The sequence below is a fragment of the Grammomys surdaster genome, unplaced genomic scaffold, assembly GCF_004785775.1.
Source record: "Grammomys surdaster isolate TR1022 unplaced genomic scaffold, NIH_TR_1.0 139, whole genome shotgun sequence".
NCBI classification, from domain to species: Eukaryota; Metazoa; Chordata; class Mammalia; order Rodentia; family Muridae; genus Grammomys; species Grammomys surdaster.
The window spans coordinates 17,648,698-17,669,126 of NW_021604597.1; the positions used below are offsets into that span (position 1 = coordinate 17,648,698).

General features: G+C 43.2%; 1 protein-coding gene across 4 annotated transcripts in view; it reads left to right on the forward strand.

Moving 5' to 3' along the window:
* Positions 1–20,429, forward strand: part of Ppm1l (protein phosphatase, Mg2+/Mn2+ dependent 1L) — a 380,029-nt gene that overhangs the window by 115,771 nt on the left and 243,829 nt on the right. Inside the window, exon 1 of one of the 4 annotated variants that reach the window (XM_028763454.1) lies at positions 11,694–12,237. The exons of the other annotated variants lie outside the window; for them this stretch is intronic. Coding sequence (XP_028619287.1) covers positions 11,839–12,237 — 399 coding nt within the window. The 5' untranslated portion in view covers positions 11,694–11,838. Of the gene's footprint in view, positions 1–11,693; positions 12,238–20,429 lie in introns of those variants that run through there. 4 annotated transcript variants of the gene reach the window in all.

Sequence of the window (20,429 nt, forward strand, 5' to 3'; positions counted from 1 at the left end):
ACGTGTGGTCCTGCCCTCCTCTCCATTACAGTTGAGCATCTGTAGTACAACGTGTGAGGACGTAAAGGAGTGGGCTCTCCTTCAGTGGAAGCAAGTCAGAAGCTGCACGTTTGGTAAAGCCATTAGTACAAGCAAGCCAGATAGTTTTTGGAGCCTGGAAATAATTTAATGACCGTTCCTAGAACTGACCTCCTATGTATGGCTATAGGAATCTACATAGGGGGAGCTATTTAGGGGTCTCTTGGTGACATTAAACAGGTATGCTTTCCTGGAGGTCCCTCAGGGTGAGCTTAGATTGGTTTTATTTACAGCTATTAGGGTTGGAAGTGGAAGTTATGGAGGCTCAGAATTCATGCATAGCCAGCAGTCTTGACCTATATCTGGTTAAAAATAGTTAAGGAACTGATAAACTAGTTTGTTGCATCCTGAACATGGAGGTGCTAGCTTCCACTGCCTTCTGGACCTTTATCTTTGAGGTTACCAAAGGAATTTCTGGGAAAACAGAAGTTTTGCAGCTTGTCATCTTAGGGAGCTCATATTCCAGGTGATCCAAGATGGGTTGGTTTGGGCTATTGAGCCAGACGACTCTAGGTGCAGGTTTATTTTAAACAGTGAATTTGCTGCCAGGATCTGGGCCATTTAGGTATCATCCAACTCCCCAAGTCTTACTATTTTTCCAGTAATGAGTTTTGACTTCCTGCCAGGCCATAACTTACATGGATATGGGGTTGCAAAGTACCTACATAGGTTTAGTAACCCTACTACTAAGCACGATGGTTGCCTTCCAACAAATATGTAGAACTCTCAGTTCCTTCTCTAGCACTGTATCTGCCTTGGCACTGCCATGCTTTCTTCCAGGTTAATAATGGACTAATTATCTGAAACTGTAAGCAAGCCCCAGTTAAACACTTCTTTTTTTAGAGTTACCTTGGTCATGGTCAATGAAACCCTAGCTATGACACCTGTCCAGAATTTTATAGTCTATATGCATAATGAAAAATTCAATCTATGTCTAAAGTTTTAGCTATTAATTAAGAGGTTTTCATATGAAAGCTTGGCCATTGTTAGACCCTTTTGCTAGGGGAGGCCAATTTTGGGTGCCAGGTCTTGGAGGACCTTTATAGCTACTATTTGAGCAGTTTCAGACTAGGTGGGAAACACTTCTACCCATTGGGAAAGGGTATTTATAAAAACTGGCCAGTACTTAAATCCTCCTGTGGCAGCCTGGATCTCAGTTTCTCCGTGTTCTTGGGATGCTGGCCTCTCATTTGGACTCCTTCCTAGGTAAGGACTCTCTGTTTTGGATTCATTTGAACTTTGAACTGGCATTGGTTGAGACATCTGGCACCAGGCTGTCCAGTATAGCTATAACATACCGTGATCTGAGCAACTCAGAAAGTTTTGTGGAACCTGATGAGTATCGTGTTGGAGGTCAGTTACTAGAGTCCCGTCAATTGTTTCTGGGAGAATGATCTTTCCCTTCTGTGTCCTCCATCAACCTGTGGGATCAAACTGTCCATTGTTTTCTTTTTGCACCCTTTGTTTCCTTTTGGGTGTACCATAGAATCTCTCTGCATCAGGGGCTGTCACCAGAATATTGACATCATTGGTATTGTTGGATGGCCAGGTCAGCTGTCAATTACCTCTTGCCTCTCAGGAGTCATATTTTTTATATCCTCAGCCATGGAGATAGCAACTTGTAGGAGAAGCCAAATAGCCTCTAGGAGAGCCAAGATTTCCTCTTTGATTTTAATGTCCTTTTCCCCAGTGGTGAGAAGCTCTCTTTCTCTATAGATCACTCCATGGACGTGCATGCTAGTAAAAGCATAGCTATGGGATAGACTTTCCTTTTCCCCATCTGAGAGCCTGGGTCAGACTGGTCAGTTCTGATCTCTGGCTGAGGTAGCTGGCCTTAAGTCTTAGGTCCAAATTGTTTCAGTTAAAGTAACAACTGTAGCTCCCACGTAGCTGGTTTTCCTTCCAGCTGCATTGTTTAGTAGTGTTGCCCTCCTAGGCCTGGGAGCAGGTTTTCTACTCTTTTCAGAGAATGGTGGGTTTTCAGTTTTTCATTGTTGAAAAGGAGCCATAAACTATGAAAGAGAATCTTCCTTTCCCTTGAGTGCAACAGACTGCTAGAGCTGGCAGGGGAGGGAGTGAGGGGATACTATTTCTCCTTCCTTGTGTGCATTCAGTATAGATGGCAGGGTCCTCCCCGCCCCCGATACACACACCCTACCACACATATGGATGCCAGGACTGAAAGCTGAAGTCAAGCAATGAAATAAGCACACTGGGAGCAGGGCAGCTGAGAGAAGAGCTGGGTGACCTGGCAGAGTCATAGGGTTGGGAGCCCTAACTAGAGGGCATAGGTCTTAAACCTGGGGTTGGGGAGTGTTCTCACCATAAAAAGCCATGGGTCAAAACAAGGTAACTAGTTGGGGTGGCTGGGGTTTCATGTTTCAGACGGTCTGAATGGTCACCTGATTCCAAAAGAGGACCAATGGATTTCATAGAAGCCCCTGAGCTTTTCTGTGTGAGAAACAGAGATATCTGTCCTTCTCCACAAAACTCTGCTTTGGGCCATGGTGGACCTTGCCTGCCATTGCCGTCAGCACTGTTAAAAAAATGAGACGGATGTTTACTCACCGTTCCCTCTAACAGTTCATCATCCAAAGCAGTGAGGCAGAAACTCTAGCAGGGCAGGAGCGGATGGAGGGGTGCTGCTTACTGGTTTGCTTTCCTGGTTTACTCAGTCTGCTTCTTACACAATCTAGTATCACCAGCCCAGGGGTAGCCCCACCCCACACAATAGGTTGGACCTTCCCCCATCATTCACCAAATAAGAAAATGCCTACAGCCAAATCTTTTGGCAGTATTAGTTCCCTCCTCTCTGATGATTCTAGCTTGTGTCAAGTTGACAAAACTAGCCAGCATACCTACACACACACACACACACACACACACACAATTAAACACAAAATACTCAAAGCATCATTTCTTAAATTGACTATTTTAGTAGTGTGTATATTCTTGAAGATATTTATGTGTGTTTGGTGGAAAATACCATAAAGCTGGTTACTGAGCAACTCCCAACTTAATTCGAAGACACGAAGTTTGAGATAAGCTCACTGGTTGAATGTATTAGAAGATCTGTGTAACAAAGAAAAAAATAAGATAGGGTTTCAGGTAGCTAGAAGTAGGTGATTGGCATTAGTAAGGACAGCTCATTATTCCAAACGTTCCTGAGTTTAGCTTTGAGTAATGAGTGTCCTTTGGATGCTTAGACATTCTAGTACTCACTTGGGCCAGTGAAGCAGGAAGTCTAATTGCAGATCTTCACCTCTCCCTCTTTTCCTCCAAATCCAATCCCCAATCTCATCCCTACCCCTGTAGCAGACCACCTGCTGTGGCCTCCCCTTCCTCTTTGCCACCACCTCCAGTCCATCACACAGATCTTTCCTTCCAAATTTTCTTACCCAGCTCATTGCTTTAGCCCAGCCCCTGAATCCAATAGGCATTTCCTGAGAACCCTCAGGACACTCTGACAAGGGAAGCAGGTAGGCTAACTGCAGATTGTCATCTCTCCCTCCAATCCTCCAAGTCCAGTCCTCCCAGCTCTGTAACAGACCGCCTGCTGTAGTCTCTTCTTATTCTCTGTCCCTATTCCAGGGCACCTAGCAGATCCTGGTGGAACACCCTGCTTTCTTCCCTCTTGTGGACCACCTCAGTGTGGCCTCCAGCCAATCCTCATTCCTGTGTGTGTCAGCTCCCAATACCTACAAACACTTTACCTGGAAATACTACCACCGCTACCACCACCACCACCACCACCACCACTACATCTTACTGACATCTCCATTGTCTCAATTCCCTGATAAAAAGACAGATTAACAGAATGCATGTGAAAACATTCTTCTGCTCCATCCAAGAAATACTCTTTAACACCAAGGATAGAAATCACCTCAGGGTAAAAGGATGGAAAAAGATATTTCAGGAAAATGGACCTAAGAAGCAAGTTTGTATGGCCATTTCAATATCTGGGCAAACAGACTTCAAACCAAAACTAATCAGAAGAAATAGGAAAGGACACTACATACTCACCAAAGAGGGAAAAACATCCACTAAGAGGACATTGCAATTCTTAACATCTGTGCACCAAATAATCTGTTTAGGGGCTGGAGAGATGGGTCAGCAGTTAAAGCACTTACTGTGCAAGCAGAAAGTCTTAAGAACTGGAGTTTGGATCCTCAGGTCCCATAAAAACTCAAGTGGGTGTGATGGCCTTCCCATAATTTCAGTGCTCACAAGGTAGAGAAAGAGAATTCCTGGATCAAACTGGTTAGCCAGGCTAGGTGTATCAGGGAGCTCTGTGTTCAAACTTGGTCTCAGTGAGTAAAGTGAACACTCCCAGCACCAACCTGGGACACACACACACACACACACACACGAAAAACATCTTATATTTAAATGAGTCAGGTGCTCCAGTTTCATCCACCAGTGATCCCAACAGAAAACATTTGTTTTATGTTTAGTTTTCAGTAGAAACTATCTAAAGACCACAGGAAGCCTTAAGTTACTCTCAAGCTATGTAGAGAGGAATTCACAAGAATTGGGTATAGCAGTGGAATATTGCTGGGTGTACCTCTCTCCAAAGGGGAATGTTAATGATAGTCTATTTTATTATGATACAAGTAGATACACATCTTGAACTCATTTCTAGCAACTTTTCTGTGGTGCCCTGTGTTTCTCCAAATATTCATTAACCTAACTTTTATTTGGCTTAAGCAAGTTAATGTGTTTCAAGTTGCATATTTTTAGTCTTTAAAAATATATGGTGTAGCCGGGTGTTGGTGTCGCACGCCTTTAATCCCAGCACTTGGGAGGCAGAGGTAGGCGGATTTTGGAGTTCGAGGCCAGCCTGGTCTACAGAGTGAGTTCCAGGACAGCCAGGGTTACACAGAGAAACCCTGACTCGAAAAAAACAAAACAAAAAAAACCCAATATATATATGGTGTGTGTGTGTGTGTGTGTGTGTGTGTGTGTGTGTGTGTGTGTGATGTGTGAAATTCAAAGGACAACTTTCAGGAGTCAGTTCTCTCTGTGCACCGTCTGGGTCATGGGCATCAAATTCAAGCTGGGTGGCAAGTGCCTTTACCCAATGATTTATCTCATAAGGCAAATAATAATGATTTTGTACTGTGGTGGTTTGAATAAAAATGGCCCTCATAAGCCCATAGGGAGCGGTATCATTAGGGAGCATGGCCTTATTTGAGTAGGTGTGGCCTTGTTAGAGGAAGTGTGTCATCTAGGGGGTGGGCAGTAGGGGTGGGGAAACTCTGAGTCGCAGAAACTCAATCCAGGTCTAGTGGCTTATTGTCTCTTCCTGCTGTCTGTGAATCTAGATGTAGAACTCTCATGTCCCTAACTAGCACCATGTCTTCCTGCATACCACCTTGCTTCCTGCCATGACAGAAACAGACTAAACCTCTGATCTGTATGTAAGCCAGCTCCAGGTAAATGCTTTCCTTCATGAGAGTTGCTGTGGTCACGGTCTCTCTTTAACCTAATTAAGATGTGTGTTTCTGGGCTTTGTGCGTCTAGGCAAGTGCTCTCTCTACATTTCATCCACTTTTCCAGCCAAATAGCAACAGTTGTTTTAAGCCCATTATTTACTGTCCATGCACGTGCATGTGTGTACACATGAGGGTCTTGCAGATGTAGCATACCCTGGAGCTCAAGTTACAGGCAGTTGTGAGCTACCTCATGTGGGTGCAGGGATCTAAACTGGGGAACTATGGAAGAGCAGCACTGGTCTCTGCTGCACTGAGACATCTCTCCAGCCCCAGTATCAATAACTCCCAAGAGGTATATTCTTCTCTTTCTGCTAGACTCCCCAACAGTTTGTTTTATTTTTCAAATTAACATCAGTATTTAGCAATGTTTTAGAAGATTATTAGAGAGAAGGCTAGAAAAAAATGGATGACGGTTTCTTAGGAAAAGTGGCTTACATAAACATATTTGGTGCAGTGGTGTTAAGTTTTACTCTGAAAACAGGTACTCTTGATCTATTTCTGTAGTTAATATAAAGGCTTGGGTTATAGAAAACAATCGTATGCTTCATGAGGACAGTAAAATAAAATTATGTTGTGCCTGAACATTAGTGTTTTAACATTAATTCTTCATTTGACAGAACATGTAGGATATTAAAATAAGCCCAAATTGATATACTATAACATTTGCTTAAAATGATGAATTTCTTTTCTTAGTGGTGCAACTAAAACATTCATTTTCCCCCTTAACACCATTTAAAGCTAAGATTTATTATCAAATTTTGCATCTGGAGATGTTTTAGAGGATGTGTTGGAGATTTATATGGCTTAACTCTTATAAGCATGTCAGCTGTTTACTGAAAACCACTTTGAGGACAGAAGGCGCCTGGCCCCTTGCATTCAGGAGCTTCAGTCACACTGTTGGCAGGGCTATAAATAGAAGTAACATTTGCAAAAACATTTTGAATTATGAATTATGATGTTGAACATTTTCATTCCCTACTGTCTAGATATTTCACCCCCATGTCTATACCCTAGAGAGACTTCTATACATGCACACTGTGAGGTAATACACATATAAATCCATGAGATTGTTCATCAAAATACAACAAAACAACACAACAAAAACACGAAACTTAGCAACTAGATACTTCTGTAAGGAGGATGAGAATACTAGTTGTGGAATATTGTACAGCAGCAATATGATCAAATTTTAGCTATATACAGCAACACGTGAGGCTGTGGAAATACAATTGCAGGTAAACAGGCAAGCAGGCAAGTGTTAGAGGATTGTATACAAGAAGATAGCATTCATAAAGGCCATGAAAGGGAATAAAAGCTAATTCTTGTTCTCGTTTCACACTTTCTTTCTTCCTTTCTTTTTGTGGTGGATAACTACATAAAAATAGGATTGATAGTAAAAGTGTGTGACCCTCCAGGGCCTCGGAATGGCCAGTCTAACTATAAAGAAGTTCACGGAGACAAATGGCGTTTGGGACTGGGCAAGCATATGTTTGAGTGACTACATAAATCTAGCTGTGTGGTGCTTTCATTTGTAAGTTCATTGGAATACAGTGATGTTGCAGTTATTTTAAGAAAAAGAAAGCAAACCAAAACAACAAAAACAAACCCAGGCAAAAATTCGAGCATAAATAATTCAGGGATATAGACATATTGCTTGGTACGATAGCAAGGGAGAACAGATAGACAGGCAGGAGAACACTTTACGGCTGGTACAGTCTGCTTTTCAACCAGGTCATTGGCTTATGTTCACAGTATTCATGAGGGTTGTGCTTCATAATAACGCTTTAAGGTACCTTTCATATGTATACTTGAAAAAGTTATAAAGACATATACTCTAGAATGTCAGAAGAATGTCCTAATCAACACAAACCACATATTTGTACAGAAATCACAGATAAAAATAAGAGTGTGACTCAAAATGATAATTAGCAAGCTTAAAATGTGCAGAGAATTCTTAAATGATTTGAAATTTCCTTCAGAGGTTTTCTTTTAAAAGCTTGCTTTTAGATTTATTTACTTTTATGTGTCTGAGTGTTTTGGCTGCATGCATGTATATGTACCATGTGCATTCCTGGTGACCTTGGAGGTCAGAAGTGGGCATCAGATTTCCTGGAACTGGAGTTATGGATGGGTGTGGGTTACTATGGGTGCTGGGAAGTGAACCTGGGTCCTCTGCAAGAACAAGTGGTCTTAACCACTGATCCATGTCTTCAGCCTCTACTTCAAAGGTTTAGTCAGCAAAAGGCTTAGAAGATAAACCACATTAGATGTTTTTATAACTTCCTACAAGGTAGTAAACTCCCAAATAGAGGAGGACATGATGAAACATCATACTAGAGAATATATTTGCTTCATGGTTATTTTTGAGACAAGATCTCACACTAAATTTAGAACTTACCATTTGGCTGGTCTGCAAGTCCCAGGCAGTTCCCAGACAATGGGATCATAGGTGCATGCCCAGCTTTTAACACAAGTGCTTGGGCTCTGTGGTGGTTTGAATGAAAATGTTTCCCATAAGCTCACAGAGAGTGGTATCTTGCGTGTGTGGCCCTGTTGGAGTAGGTGTGGCCTTGTTGAAGAAAGTGTATCACTGAGGGTGGGTTTTGAGGTTTCAGAGGCCCAAACCAGGCCCAGTGTCACTCTCTCTGCTGCCTGTGGTTACTGATATAGAACTCTCAGCAGGCTGTTATGCTTTCTGCCATAATGATAATGAATTAACCCCCTGAACTGTATGCAAGCAATCCGTTAAATTATTTTCTTTGTAAGAGTTGCTGTGGTCACAGTGCCTCTTTACAGCAAACCCTTCGACAGGATCTGAACTCATGTTCTCAAGCCTGAGTGGGCTTGCACAGCAGGCACATCACCAATGGAGCCGTCTTTCTGGTTCTTGCTGAGTAATTGTCACTTTTCTCCTATATGATACAAACTTAGGGCTGTCATCAGCTCAGTGTTTGTTACTGAGTTCTTTGTATGGTACAGATGAAGTACTTATACAATATGCATTTTACATTGCCCCTTTCTTTCCCATGAAATTTAGACAAAAATTTCACTGAAGCAACAGGGTTTTTAGGTGGAGTACAATTTATTTGTATTTGTTCAGACACTGATAGCAGTTTGTCCCAAATCTGTGTCAGAAGAATCCATGAAAATTTCATTGCTGTTGAGATTTCTATAACTAAGATTAACTGAAATATCATTAGATAAATATGAAATTATACCAATCATCTCCATGTCACTGGGAATCAGTGGGTGCCAGAGCACTGCATGATCAAATTGGGTTCAATTTTTTCTTAGCTATATTGTGATATTCATTGTCTTTGGGCCTTAACCTCTTATCATAAACACAGATAATAAAGACAGATAATAGCTCTCTGTTTTCATTAGGAGATTGTTGTATGGATGGAAACAAATACATATAGATCTAAAATCCTTTGCAGCTAGATATGGTAGAACAACACACCTTTCGCCCCAGCAACCAGGAGGCAAAGGCAGAAGGATCTATGGGTTCAAAGACAGCCTAATCTACATATTGAGTTCCAGGCCAGCTAAGGCTACATAGAAAGACCTCCAAAAACCAAAAACCCAAAACATTTGTAAATCAGAATGAGCAAAAGTGAATTTGGCATTAGTGGAAAGGGTTTTATTATTTTTCCAGCATATTTAACAGTAAAGTATAACAAAATGCTTATTTAGGCATTAAAATTTGTAAGTTACATGAAATTTCTCAACAGAAATAGGAAAATGCCTAAAGGGTCTTTTAAAAGAATGTTCTTGATTTTTACACAGATGAACCATTTTGATGAAAATGTCACAGCATAACATCACAGAATTTAAAGATGTCTAAGTTTACTACTTAATTTATTAACTCAAGCCATTATAGTAACCAAGCTTACTTAGCTTTGGGGGAACAAATTGCATACCTAGGAGTGTCCTCTCTTATCCTAGCATTTGAAGTCCAGGCAGGGGCCCCAGAGGACCTTGGACTTGGAATTTTGCTGCTAGTGACTTCATGGTAGGTTAGACTTCTGGAATCCTTATCAGTTTATCTACCGCGTTTGTTGGAGGAGACACAGTTGTATGGACAAAACTACTAATGTACCTCAAATCTAAGTTGTTACAGTAAGAAATAATTTGTTTTCCTAACAGCAGCTAGGATAATCTCTAGCTACAGTTCTTAAAGGATTTTTCATTTATTATCTGATTTTGAAATCTCTTGAATGTTGAATGAAACGACCCATTTTTCTTTTAAACTTCTATTTTCTCAGTCAGGTGGGCAATATTGAAAGCCATAGCCATAATCATATATTGAAGGCCATATCCTAGTTTTCAAAAATATTAACAGCTCTGCATATTCTTTCCCATCATTCCGATTTATGTTTATATTGTTGGGGTCAAATTATTTAAAATACTTAAGCGTGCTTCTTTTGTTGTTGTTTTTGTTAGGGAAATCTAGGTTTTTGTAGAAACTTTAGCAGTTATGAAAAATAGACAAAAATCTCAAAATATGAATTCCTTATAGTTACTTTAATTGCCAACTGTGAACATTTTGCTATTATTTCACTGGAGTAATTATATTCTATATCTTGAAATATAATTGGGATAAAAAAAAGGCAGAAGTGTTTGGGGTAACATTGGCTGGGAGGGTATCAGGAGGCTTGAACTTCAGTCCAGTGATCAGCACCGTTCTTCGTGGACAGGGGTAGAGAGAATGAAAAATTTCCGTTAAAGATCTCTTGTTTCGTATTCTAGGTGACCAGTCCTTGCCCACACTTCAAGTTATCTTTTCGAGGTCCACCTTTGCTTACTCAAACCCTCGCCCTCATCTTCGGCGAGGACTGAGGAGGTGGTTGTCACTTCCAAGCCTCCAGAGGACTTCTAACCCGAACCACAGGCAGAATCGCTCGCTGAGGGACACTCCATGTCTCCTTGTGGAAGAGTAGCTGCCTGCATATTCCCAGTCTTCAGAGGCCACCAGCCCTTCTTGGACCTCTCGAGTTTGCCTTTACAGGTCTAGGCTCTGGTTTTGAGATTCCCGGGTCTGCTGTCAGAGAGACATAGATGTTGGGGTCCGGGTCCAAATCCTGCCTCTCGGGAGATCTCGACGAGCCTCTGTAGAGACTGCCTGGGGTGGCCAAACTAATCGCTCACTTTCGATTTTTGAGCCAGGAGAAAAGTGTCCCATCTCGCTAGCCCTACGAAGGGCCCGGCGTGGACCGTACCATTGTGTAGCGTGCCGTGGGGGGAGCGCTCAGGTACAGCTCCCGGCTCCCCAGCGAGCAGCCGCGCCACCCAAGAAACTAACGTTCAGTGAACTCACGTCACTATCACATTGTCCCCGGGAGCTGGCCTCCAAGGCAGAGACTACAATGCGCTAGAGGTGGGCGGCTGGATTAGGCGCTCATCCCCCGCGGTTCTCCCCCGACCCGCCTGCTGCCCACGTGCATCTGCCTGGGCGAGCTCCTTCGGGCCCCCCGGGTGAGAGCGTTACGCAGTCTGGAAGCGCCACTCTCGGGGCGGGGCGGGGCGAGCGTGTGCGGGGCGGGGCGGGACGAGCGCGAGCGGAGCCGGGAGCTGCCGAGTGGAGCCGAGTGGAGCCGAGCCGAGCTGCGAGGTGCCGGGGAGAGGCAGGCAGAGCCTGCCCGCGCCTCCTCACCCATCGTGCTGCGTTTCCCGGCTCGGTGTCCCCCTACCTTTGCCCAGGCACCGGCAAAACTTTTATTGTCTCGGGGACCACCCCCCTGGATGTGTGAGGAAATCGCAACCGCTCCGCCGTCTGGTCCCCAAGCTCGCCTGCAGCGGCGATCGAGGGAACGTGCAACCCTCGCCGCCGGGCTCTTGCGCCCTGCGCTTCCTCACCTGCCGATCGCTCCCGGGAACCGCGAGGGGGAACCCCCAAAGGGACCGCGCGGGCATCGGCACCCCGAAATCCTGTTCACCGTTGCGGACGGGCTCGGTGCAACTTTAACTTGATTCCTGTCGCCCACCCGGGGCACCCGCGGCGGCCGCCGCCGCCGCCGTCGCTGCGGTCTCACAAAGAGCGCGGGGAGGGAAGGCGGCGCGGGCGGCGGGCACGGGCCTCCGGGCTGCCCAGACAAAAGGGAAACTGCCATCGTTCTGCACGACTGTTCCGAGCCTCCGTGGGTTCACCCTATCGGCCCGGGCTGCCTCTCCACCTTGGTCCCCGCGGGCTGTGCCCGCAGTACTCGGACCCCGCGAGCTGCGGGGCTCACGTCGCTGCTGCTGGTCCGGGCTCTAGGGATAATAAATGATAGAGGATACAATGACTTTGCTGTCTCTGCTGGGTCGCATCATGCGCTACTTCTTACTGAGACCCGAGACGCTTTTCCTGCTGTGCATCAGCTTGGCTCTGTGGAGTTACTTCTTCCACACGGACGAAGTGAAGACCATCGTCAAGTCTAGCCGGGACGCGGTGAAGATGGTGAAGGGCAAGGTGGCCGAGATTATGCAGAACGATCGTCTTGGAGGACTTGATGTGCTGGAGGCCGAGTTTTCTAAGACCTGGGAATTCAAGAGCCATAATGTGGCGGTGTACTCCATCCAGGGCCGGAGAGACCACATGGAAGATCGCTTCGAAGTTCTCACGGATCTGGCCAACAAGACGCACCCGTCCATCTTCGGAATCTTTGATGGGCACGGCGGCGAGGTAGGAGTTCTCTGGGTCTATGTGTGTATAAATAATCGGGCGTCTCGTGCGTGGCGGGGTCGGATCTGGGTGAGAGGGGCGTGGTAATGATATGGTGATGACAAAGGTGAGTCAAGTTCCTAAGACCCTGCCAAGGAGATCTTGGGTTTGAGAGCGTTCACTTTAGCCGAGAGACACGCACTGGATATTCCATGCCATTTTAATATAAAGTTCCCAAGGTCAGAAGCCAGTTAATAACCGCTAGTTTTCAGGGGAGAATGAATACTATATGCTGTGAACTTTGTCACCAGGCCTCAGTGTCCCGATTCTAGAGTTCAGTTCGAGACAGCTAAGGAAGATCGTGTCTTCCGTGTATTCCTAAAGGAAGAAGCCTGCACCAGTTGGATAGACTGGGTGAAGGTGAAGGAAGCTGCGACTTCTATTCCCTTCCCGCTAGGGAAGACTCCCAGCTGCAACGCTTCGCTTCTTCCCAACTCTGCCAACTTTGCTAGAGCCATAGGACGGGAGACAGGGTGCCTCGCTGGTGGTGGGTTTTGTCTGCCTGGCCTTTGCAGAGGTGGCTGTGCGCGCAGAGCCGCACACACCTGACCTCTATGCAGTGGCCAGCTTGGGGATACTGATGTCCTCTTCCTTCTATAAACCTTTGGGGTTTATCTGGGAGCAGGAAATAGGCTAAAGCCCGCTTTAGGTCTTTCTGGTTTATTTCTATGACATTTGACACTCTGGGCCTGTGGAGTCTCAGGTTTCCTGGAGGTCCTGCCCTTGGCCCTGTGCCCAGACTTAGTGAGTGTTAAAATGTGGCTCCCGAGCAAGTCCTGACATCTGCCTCAGTTGGACACTTGTAACTGTTACATTGCTTCATGTTTCCCCACCTCCTTCTTGGCAGCATTCCTTCCACCCTTACCCTCTCTTCCTCTTCCTCTTTCCTTGCATTCTTACCCATCTTCCTCCTCCCGGTGGGCTCCAGGACACTGTATTTGCTTGTTCTTGGTCTGAGGAAGCTTTCAGTTGGTTATCTTATCTGCGCTGTCCACTCACTGTTTGCAAATGTTACTCAGGTACAGTGCCTCTCTGCCAACTTTGCAGAGAACAGCAAACATTTTGAAAACTTAGGTGATCAGGATGGAATTAATCTTTAAACAAAAACATTTTCCCACTCCCTTTGACCATTTATAATGTGTCCTTCAGAATGAAAGCTTCTCATTCATCATACTTTTGTAGTCTCAGGATGGTTTAAAGTTCTCCTCTCCTTGGCCACATGGTAGCTGAAAGACAGGAGGCTAATTGAGATAGGAGACACTGCATACTGAGGAAAAAAGATACCAACAACCAGGGGCGGCTGTTTAATGACAGAGTCTTAATGTCATTTTATGTGCCTGGACTGACTCAGTGGGGATGAAGCAAGTGGGGGAGCCTCTACCCTGTAAATAATTTAACAAACTTATATTTAGTATAAATCTGCAGTAGAACAGTTGCTGATAATCTGATTCTGAGTTTCCAAAGCACACCTTTAGAAGTTTTGATTGGAATATCAGTGTTGTGGAACACTGGCAGTGGTGTCTAAATGTGACATTTTGCTGTGCTTTGGCCTTGCACTTGTGATTGGATGGTTAAATTTGTCTACAGAGCCAGAAGTTTCAGTTGAAAAGTTTCTAGCAGTGTCTGGGCAAATACGCCACCCAGGAAAGAATGTGATGAACACTTTCCTTTAATTCAAAGTATTTTAGGTGCACCCCACTTTTACTACACACATCTAAACAAGTACTAAATGAAAAGGTGACCACTGTTAGCCAAAACATGAAATGCCCTTTATTGTGCCTAATGTTAAAGTGTTTGCTGTTTGCAAAATAGTTAACATTATCAATTCTCACACAAATAGAGTAATTGTGGTTTCACCTCCCATCAGGTGCAGTCAGGTTAGTCTCTTTGCCTTTGCTTTACCTTAAGAAAGAAAAGAATCGGGAGTACTATAAATAAACTATTGGGATGGTGATAGTAACAGATACTGCTGAGTGACTTCTCTCTTGCCATTTTTTATTTATTTTATTTTATTCTATTTTATTTTTATTCTCTATAATTTAAAGACAGTCCCAGCATCTAGTTCCTGTCTTTTGTGTTCTTGACTCCTTTAGCATTCACCAGAGGAGGGTGCCACTGTGTGATTTTTTTTTTTTTTTTTGGTTGATAATTACAACCTCTCAGAGAAGGTAGGTGCCTTTTCTGTATATATGTGCATACATATAACCATATACAACACAGAGGTTAAATGAGTTGAATTTTATTTGTGATAATTCATACTGATAAAATAAGCCATACAGATTTCGATTCAGAAGGGAACGTTACTTGTATGTTTCATCCTTCTTTATTGATTTCATCCCGGTTTGTAGACGAGGTGCAGATAGCTAGAGAAATTGTGCCTTTTCTAAGGCTATCTGGCTAGTCTGAGGCTTTTGGTTTGTTGGTCTTTTCATCAGATAATAGGCTTACATATTTACCTAGATACATAGCACTCTAGGGATACAAAGGTGATTGAACATAACTTCTGCCCTCCAGAGAAGTTTCAGTCTAATAAGAGCGACTGTTAGACCAAAAGTGATGGTGCCACATGCTTATGGTGATCTAGGACCACAAGAACAATCATTTAAACCAGACTGAGAGGTAGGCGAGGTGAAACGCCATGTAGGCGAAGAGGAAAGGCTTTGCTTGCCATTCGTGGTTAAAAATAGGGTCTGGCTATGGCGCGGAGGCTGGCACGAGCTCGAAATCCTCCTGCTTTAATCTGCCCAGTGCTGAGCTTAGAGTCGTGTGCCACAGGGTGCCCCGAAAAAGTATGTGCTTTGACTGACTTAGGTTCTGGCTTTGAACCTCCGTGACTTCATATCAGCTGTGACCTTGGGCCATTTGCTTAAGCAGCTTTATCTGGGAGTAGTTTATCTAAACAAAAAAAGACGGGGGTGATAATAACGAACGTGAGGCGAATCCTCTTCAGTCGGACGGCGTTGGAAGGACTCAATGGAGAAAACGTTACCGAAGACAGCTCAAGCGGCTGGAAGTCTGCCATGTTGTGGCGGTGAGAACCAAGGGACGGATGGTTTACCTGTGGGAGTTTCAACTTTCTAGAACGATGTTTGTGGGGCATCCGTAGCTAACTTATTCCCCAAATTCTCTGTGTCTTCTTTCTAACATCTGGTAAACTAATGACTATTAGCAAAGGGTTCTATGGACATTGAGAAAGTAGCACTCTGGTATCAGGCTCGTGGTTTCTGATTACTGAAAAGGAATATTCTCTGTGATTAATTAATAAATTAATAGATATTCTGATTTGTGCTTCAGCCTCCTATGAATTGAGTTAGCATGTTCAGCAAGTGTTTCCTCCCAGCCCCCAAAAAAGCAAACCACAACTCTGGGCATGTGCTGAAGACTAGACTGGATGGCTGTGACTTTATTTAGAAGCCTAAAAGAGCTTCTTCTTCTCTGTAATCCAATAGACCAGGTTCTTTCTTTGATTCGCTGGGACCCTTTAAACATCCTATCCACCACATTATGGGCAGATGGTTGGCTGCCTGTGTATGTATCTGAAGCTGTGGCAGTGGCTTTCTTATGTAACATAAGATCAAGACAATCAAAGGTAATAAACGAAGCTCAGATTGTAGTGAAAAAGAAAGGTTGCTCTTTTTAAACTTCAAAAATATCAGCTAAGGGGCTGGGCTTAGTGGCCCAAGTCTTTAGTCTGAAGTGCATAAGAGGCAAAGGTTTTGATCTCTTGTGAGTTCAAAACCAATCTGGTCTATATAGTGAGTTTCAGGACAGCCAGAGCTATATAGTGAGACCTTGTCTCAAAACAAAACAAAACAAAACAAAACAAAACAAAACAAAAAAACAACAAGCTAAATTAAACAAATAAACAAACTCCCTCCTTCTCATCTAGGAAAATGATTGGTACCTATAATTTACCCACAGGCAAAAGGCATTTTGTCATTTGTTTGTTTATTTAAAGTACTGTATAGAAGGAAAATCAATCCTTTGATGCAGTTTTGGCTAATATCTACCTAGGTGACTGGATTTTTTTTAATGTTCACATGTTAATAGGCATTCCTGTATTAAAGGTCATGTATATCTTAGCATATAGTTTTGAAGGTTTTTATTTCATATCAGAGAAGAACATACTTCAGATGAAGTATACTTCAGAAAAAACAGACAGGAACATGGGGTTTGATTTGTTGTCAAAGGTAAGTGGTGTATGAAGCCTCTATTTTAGGTTAGTTTAGACAGAAGGAAATCTAGACCCAAAGGAGTTCCACACTTGGGTCTCTTCCTGGATCACCTGCCTTCTCCTCCAGCATGTGTGTGCCTGTCTCTGTGGACTGTTGTTTTGTCTGTGAGGGTTGTTCTGAGGAATGGTCTTCTGAAGCCCTGACAAACGGACTGCAAAGACATAATTGAGGATTTTGGTGCATTTATAGTGTACACAGCATACATAGCATACAGAGCATATGTAGCATACATAGCACATACAGTGTGCATACTATACATACATAGAATGCTTTTCATGAAGACCAAGGGAGAGGTAATTCCTTAATACATTTCTGTTTTTATCTTAAGGCTGTTGAATCATACAACTGAGTCATCCTGTGGTTTTTATGCTGTTAAAAGTGCTGAGAGTTAAACCTCTGTAAATGTGTAGAATGTCGTAGGATACATTCATTTGGCATGTTAACCCCACTCCCAGGATAGGTCATCTTTTTCTACATTCAGTATCCCTTTGTCCCACTTTCCTGTCTCTCCCTTTAGATACGTCTTTTATCTTGTGGTATATTATGGACATTTTCATTGGGTCTCTCTAAAACAAGGTACAGTTCTAACTAAATAAGTTACAAGCGGTATAGTCAGTGGTCTGTTTTTCAGACATTACAACTGAGATTAGTAGCTGATTAAGTCTCACATTATAGTGTACAAGAGACCTAGAGGTTTACTGAGGAGAAATGCTTTATGGCTTAAGAGAAAATAGATTATTTTTATTTTATGAGATAATCCATCAAATAAAATTCTCGAACTTCAACTTTCTATGGTGCTGTCACCGTCCTGATGGGGTGGGATGATTCTGTGATGGCTCCCTGTAGTTTCTGGCTCTGTTAGAGTCCCTTTGTCTTCCCGCCTACCCACCCTATTTATTCATTTGTTTGTTTGTTTGTTTGTTTAGATATGGTCTTGCTATATAGTCTAGGCTGGTCCCTTGTTCAAAATCCTCTTGCTTCAGCCTCTTTTACTTTTTTTGATTTTTCGAGACAGGATTTCTCTGCATAGCCCTGGCTGTTCTGGAATTTGCTCTGTAGGCCAGGCTGGCCTTGAATTCAGAGATCCACCTGCCTCTATCTCTCAAGTGCTGGGATTAAGGGTGACACCATCCCCACCCCACCCTCTTTTGCTTTGCTTTTTAAGATCAGAAAAGTGGCTTAGAATATTTACCTGCAGTGCATAATTTGAAGGAAGGCAAGTTGCTTTGCAGGGCGGACCCTGTAATAATGCTGCTTTCAGAAGAGCCTGGTGGTGAATGTCAGTCACTTTCCTGCCATGAGCGACAAGAATCCCTGAAAAAAAAAAAAAACAACTTTAAAGGAAGAAAGATTTATTTCAGCTCATGGCTCACAGGTCTCAGCTGGATTCACTGCTTTTAGTCTGTGGCAAATTAGAACCGTCATGGCACAGGCTGTTCCTCATGGCAGCCGATAGGTGGAGAATACGGAGATAAGGTACACCTTACTCACCTGTGTCCTTAGAGCAGCCCGTTCAGCTGTGAACTCCCTGGTTAATTAGTACCCTCGTGATCCAGTCACCTCTTTACCACATCACCACGTGAGGACTAAGCCACCAGCACATGAGGGGACATTTCATGTTGAAACCATAACAGAAATGTCTGCTTTTACTGACTTATCATTATTATTTACCTTAACCTTATGAGATAACTTAGTGGGTAAAGGCACTTGCCACCCAGCCTGAGTTTGATCCACATGGTACAAGGAGAGAAATGACTCCTTTGACCTATGACACATGTCACACACACACACACACACACTTTTTTCTTCCATGTATTGGAGATTGAACCCAGGATATGGTAACTATGTACTTCACTACTAAGTCCTATCTTTAGCCCTCTGTCCAATTCCTAGTGCAAGTATGTGGACAATATTGGAAGCCCTTCCTAGGTTTGTGGTTGCCATTTTCGTTTAATTCTTTGAGGGTGGATCTCATTGTGTTACCCGTGTTTACTCTGACAATGACCTTGACCTTGGAAACTCAAGTGATCGTCCTGTGTCAGCTTCTCCAATAAAAAGTTATAGATATAAGTCACTACACATAGCTAGATCTAGCTAGTTTATTTTTTCTTTTTTTTTTTAAAAAAAGATTTATTTTTATGTACATTTTGGCTACATGTATGTATGTGTACCATGTACATACCTGGTGCCCATAGAAGCCAGAAGAGGGCACTAGATCCCCTGGAACTGGAGTTGATGAGCTGCTGTGTAGGTGCTGGGAATTGAACTTTGACCCTCTGTAGGAGCAGCTTGTGCTTTTAAACACTGAGCTGTCTCTCTAGCCTTGCTAGTTTAGTTTTTAAAAGTAAATAGCACATTTTGATATTTAAACAATTACTAGTCACAATTGCTTGTGAAATACAAGATGAAATGGACCCAGCGTGTTAGGACTCAAGGTGCATGAGTCAGGACTCTGGGGTTAGGATGTATACAAGCAAGCAGAGTGGGAGGCTCTGCTGAAGCATTGTTTGCATTGCCGTGACCTCTGGCTGAGGATCGGGGCTGTCTTCTATGGGTATGTGAAGGCACTGGGTATTGTTGAGCAAGACAAACAGTGCTTGCTTTAGCAGTCCTGTTCCTCATCTGTATTCAAGAAGATTTGCTTTGAGTGACAGGTGAGGTGTGAGAGTCAGATGCCAAGCCTGGGCCAGTGCAGTGTGGTGTGGGCTATCCCTGAGAGGAGCTTGGAGGGAAGAGCCATGCTCCCAGCTGTGAGGCTTCCCAGAGTGCCTCATCCAGTGGGACAGAAGAGTATCATTCTGACAGTGGTGAGTCTGGCTAGAATTTGCTCCACTCCTCCTTTTATGCCAGAGTTTCTGGCGTTCATAAAACATGTGCTGACCATGTGCTCTCTGAATTTTCAGAACATTATCTCTGTTATGTTCCTATGTGGATGCATTTTAAAACAATGCAGATATGCATTACTTATCACATCTGGTTTATTCAAGCAGAAAGACTTTTGTTTCCTGGAGACAGGGTCTTGCTGTGAGACCCAGGCTGATCTGAAAGCCTTCTGCCTCAGCTCTCAGTGCTGTGGGGATCACAGGACAGTGGCCCAGTCCTGTCTTTTATTATCGTTTTGTTTCTACAGATGACTTAGCTTTTGTTACAGAGCATAGCCTTTTCAGGATTCAGGAACTCTACAATGTCTTATTTTACTTTTGTTTTTTGAGACAGGGTTTCACCTGCGTAGTGTTGGCTGGCCTGGCATGCTCTAGGTAGCCCAGGCTGGTCTCATACTCAAAGGAGAGCTGCATGCCTCTGCTTCCCAAGTGCTGGGATGGAGGTGTGCACCACCATACCTAGCTGTCCTTAGTTTTTTAAAAGTGATTTAAATTATATTGACCATGATCATTCGATCTCATATTTAAGTGATCCTGGGACTAAATTCTGAAAAAAAAATCATATTTTTAACTTGAAGCTAATATCTGATTTGTTTTATTCTTAATTTTCATTGTGATCTTTAGGTATTTTAGGGATATTTTGTGCTTTAATTTTAATATTGCTTTACTAAGTGCTCTAACAAATAATATTATAGTGTTCTTAATATTAAATATTAATATAAATATTAAGTAACATGAAATATTAAAATAAAGCTGCAAGTAAAATATTTAAAAATAAATTAATTTTGAAACTGCAAGGGTATAATAATATAACCGCAGGATAGTGTAGAGGAAAAAGCCACTTTAGGTCTCAGCCTGGCACATTCACCCTTGCCATATTAGTGTGCAGCTTGTTGGCATTGGTGGGCATTTCAAATATGATTTTGCATAGTTGCGTCAGGTGTACATACAGTTTTACTTTACTTTATGCTATCTGTAAACACACTAAACATGCTGCCATTTTGCACCATAATCCTTTATATTTTTATTTCTTTTT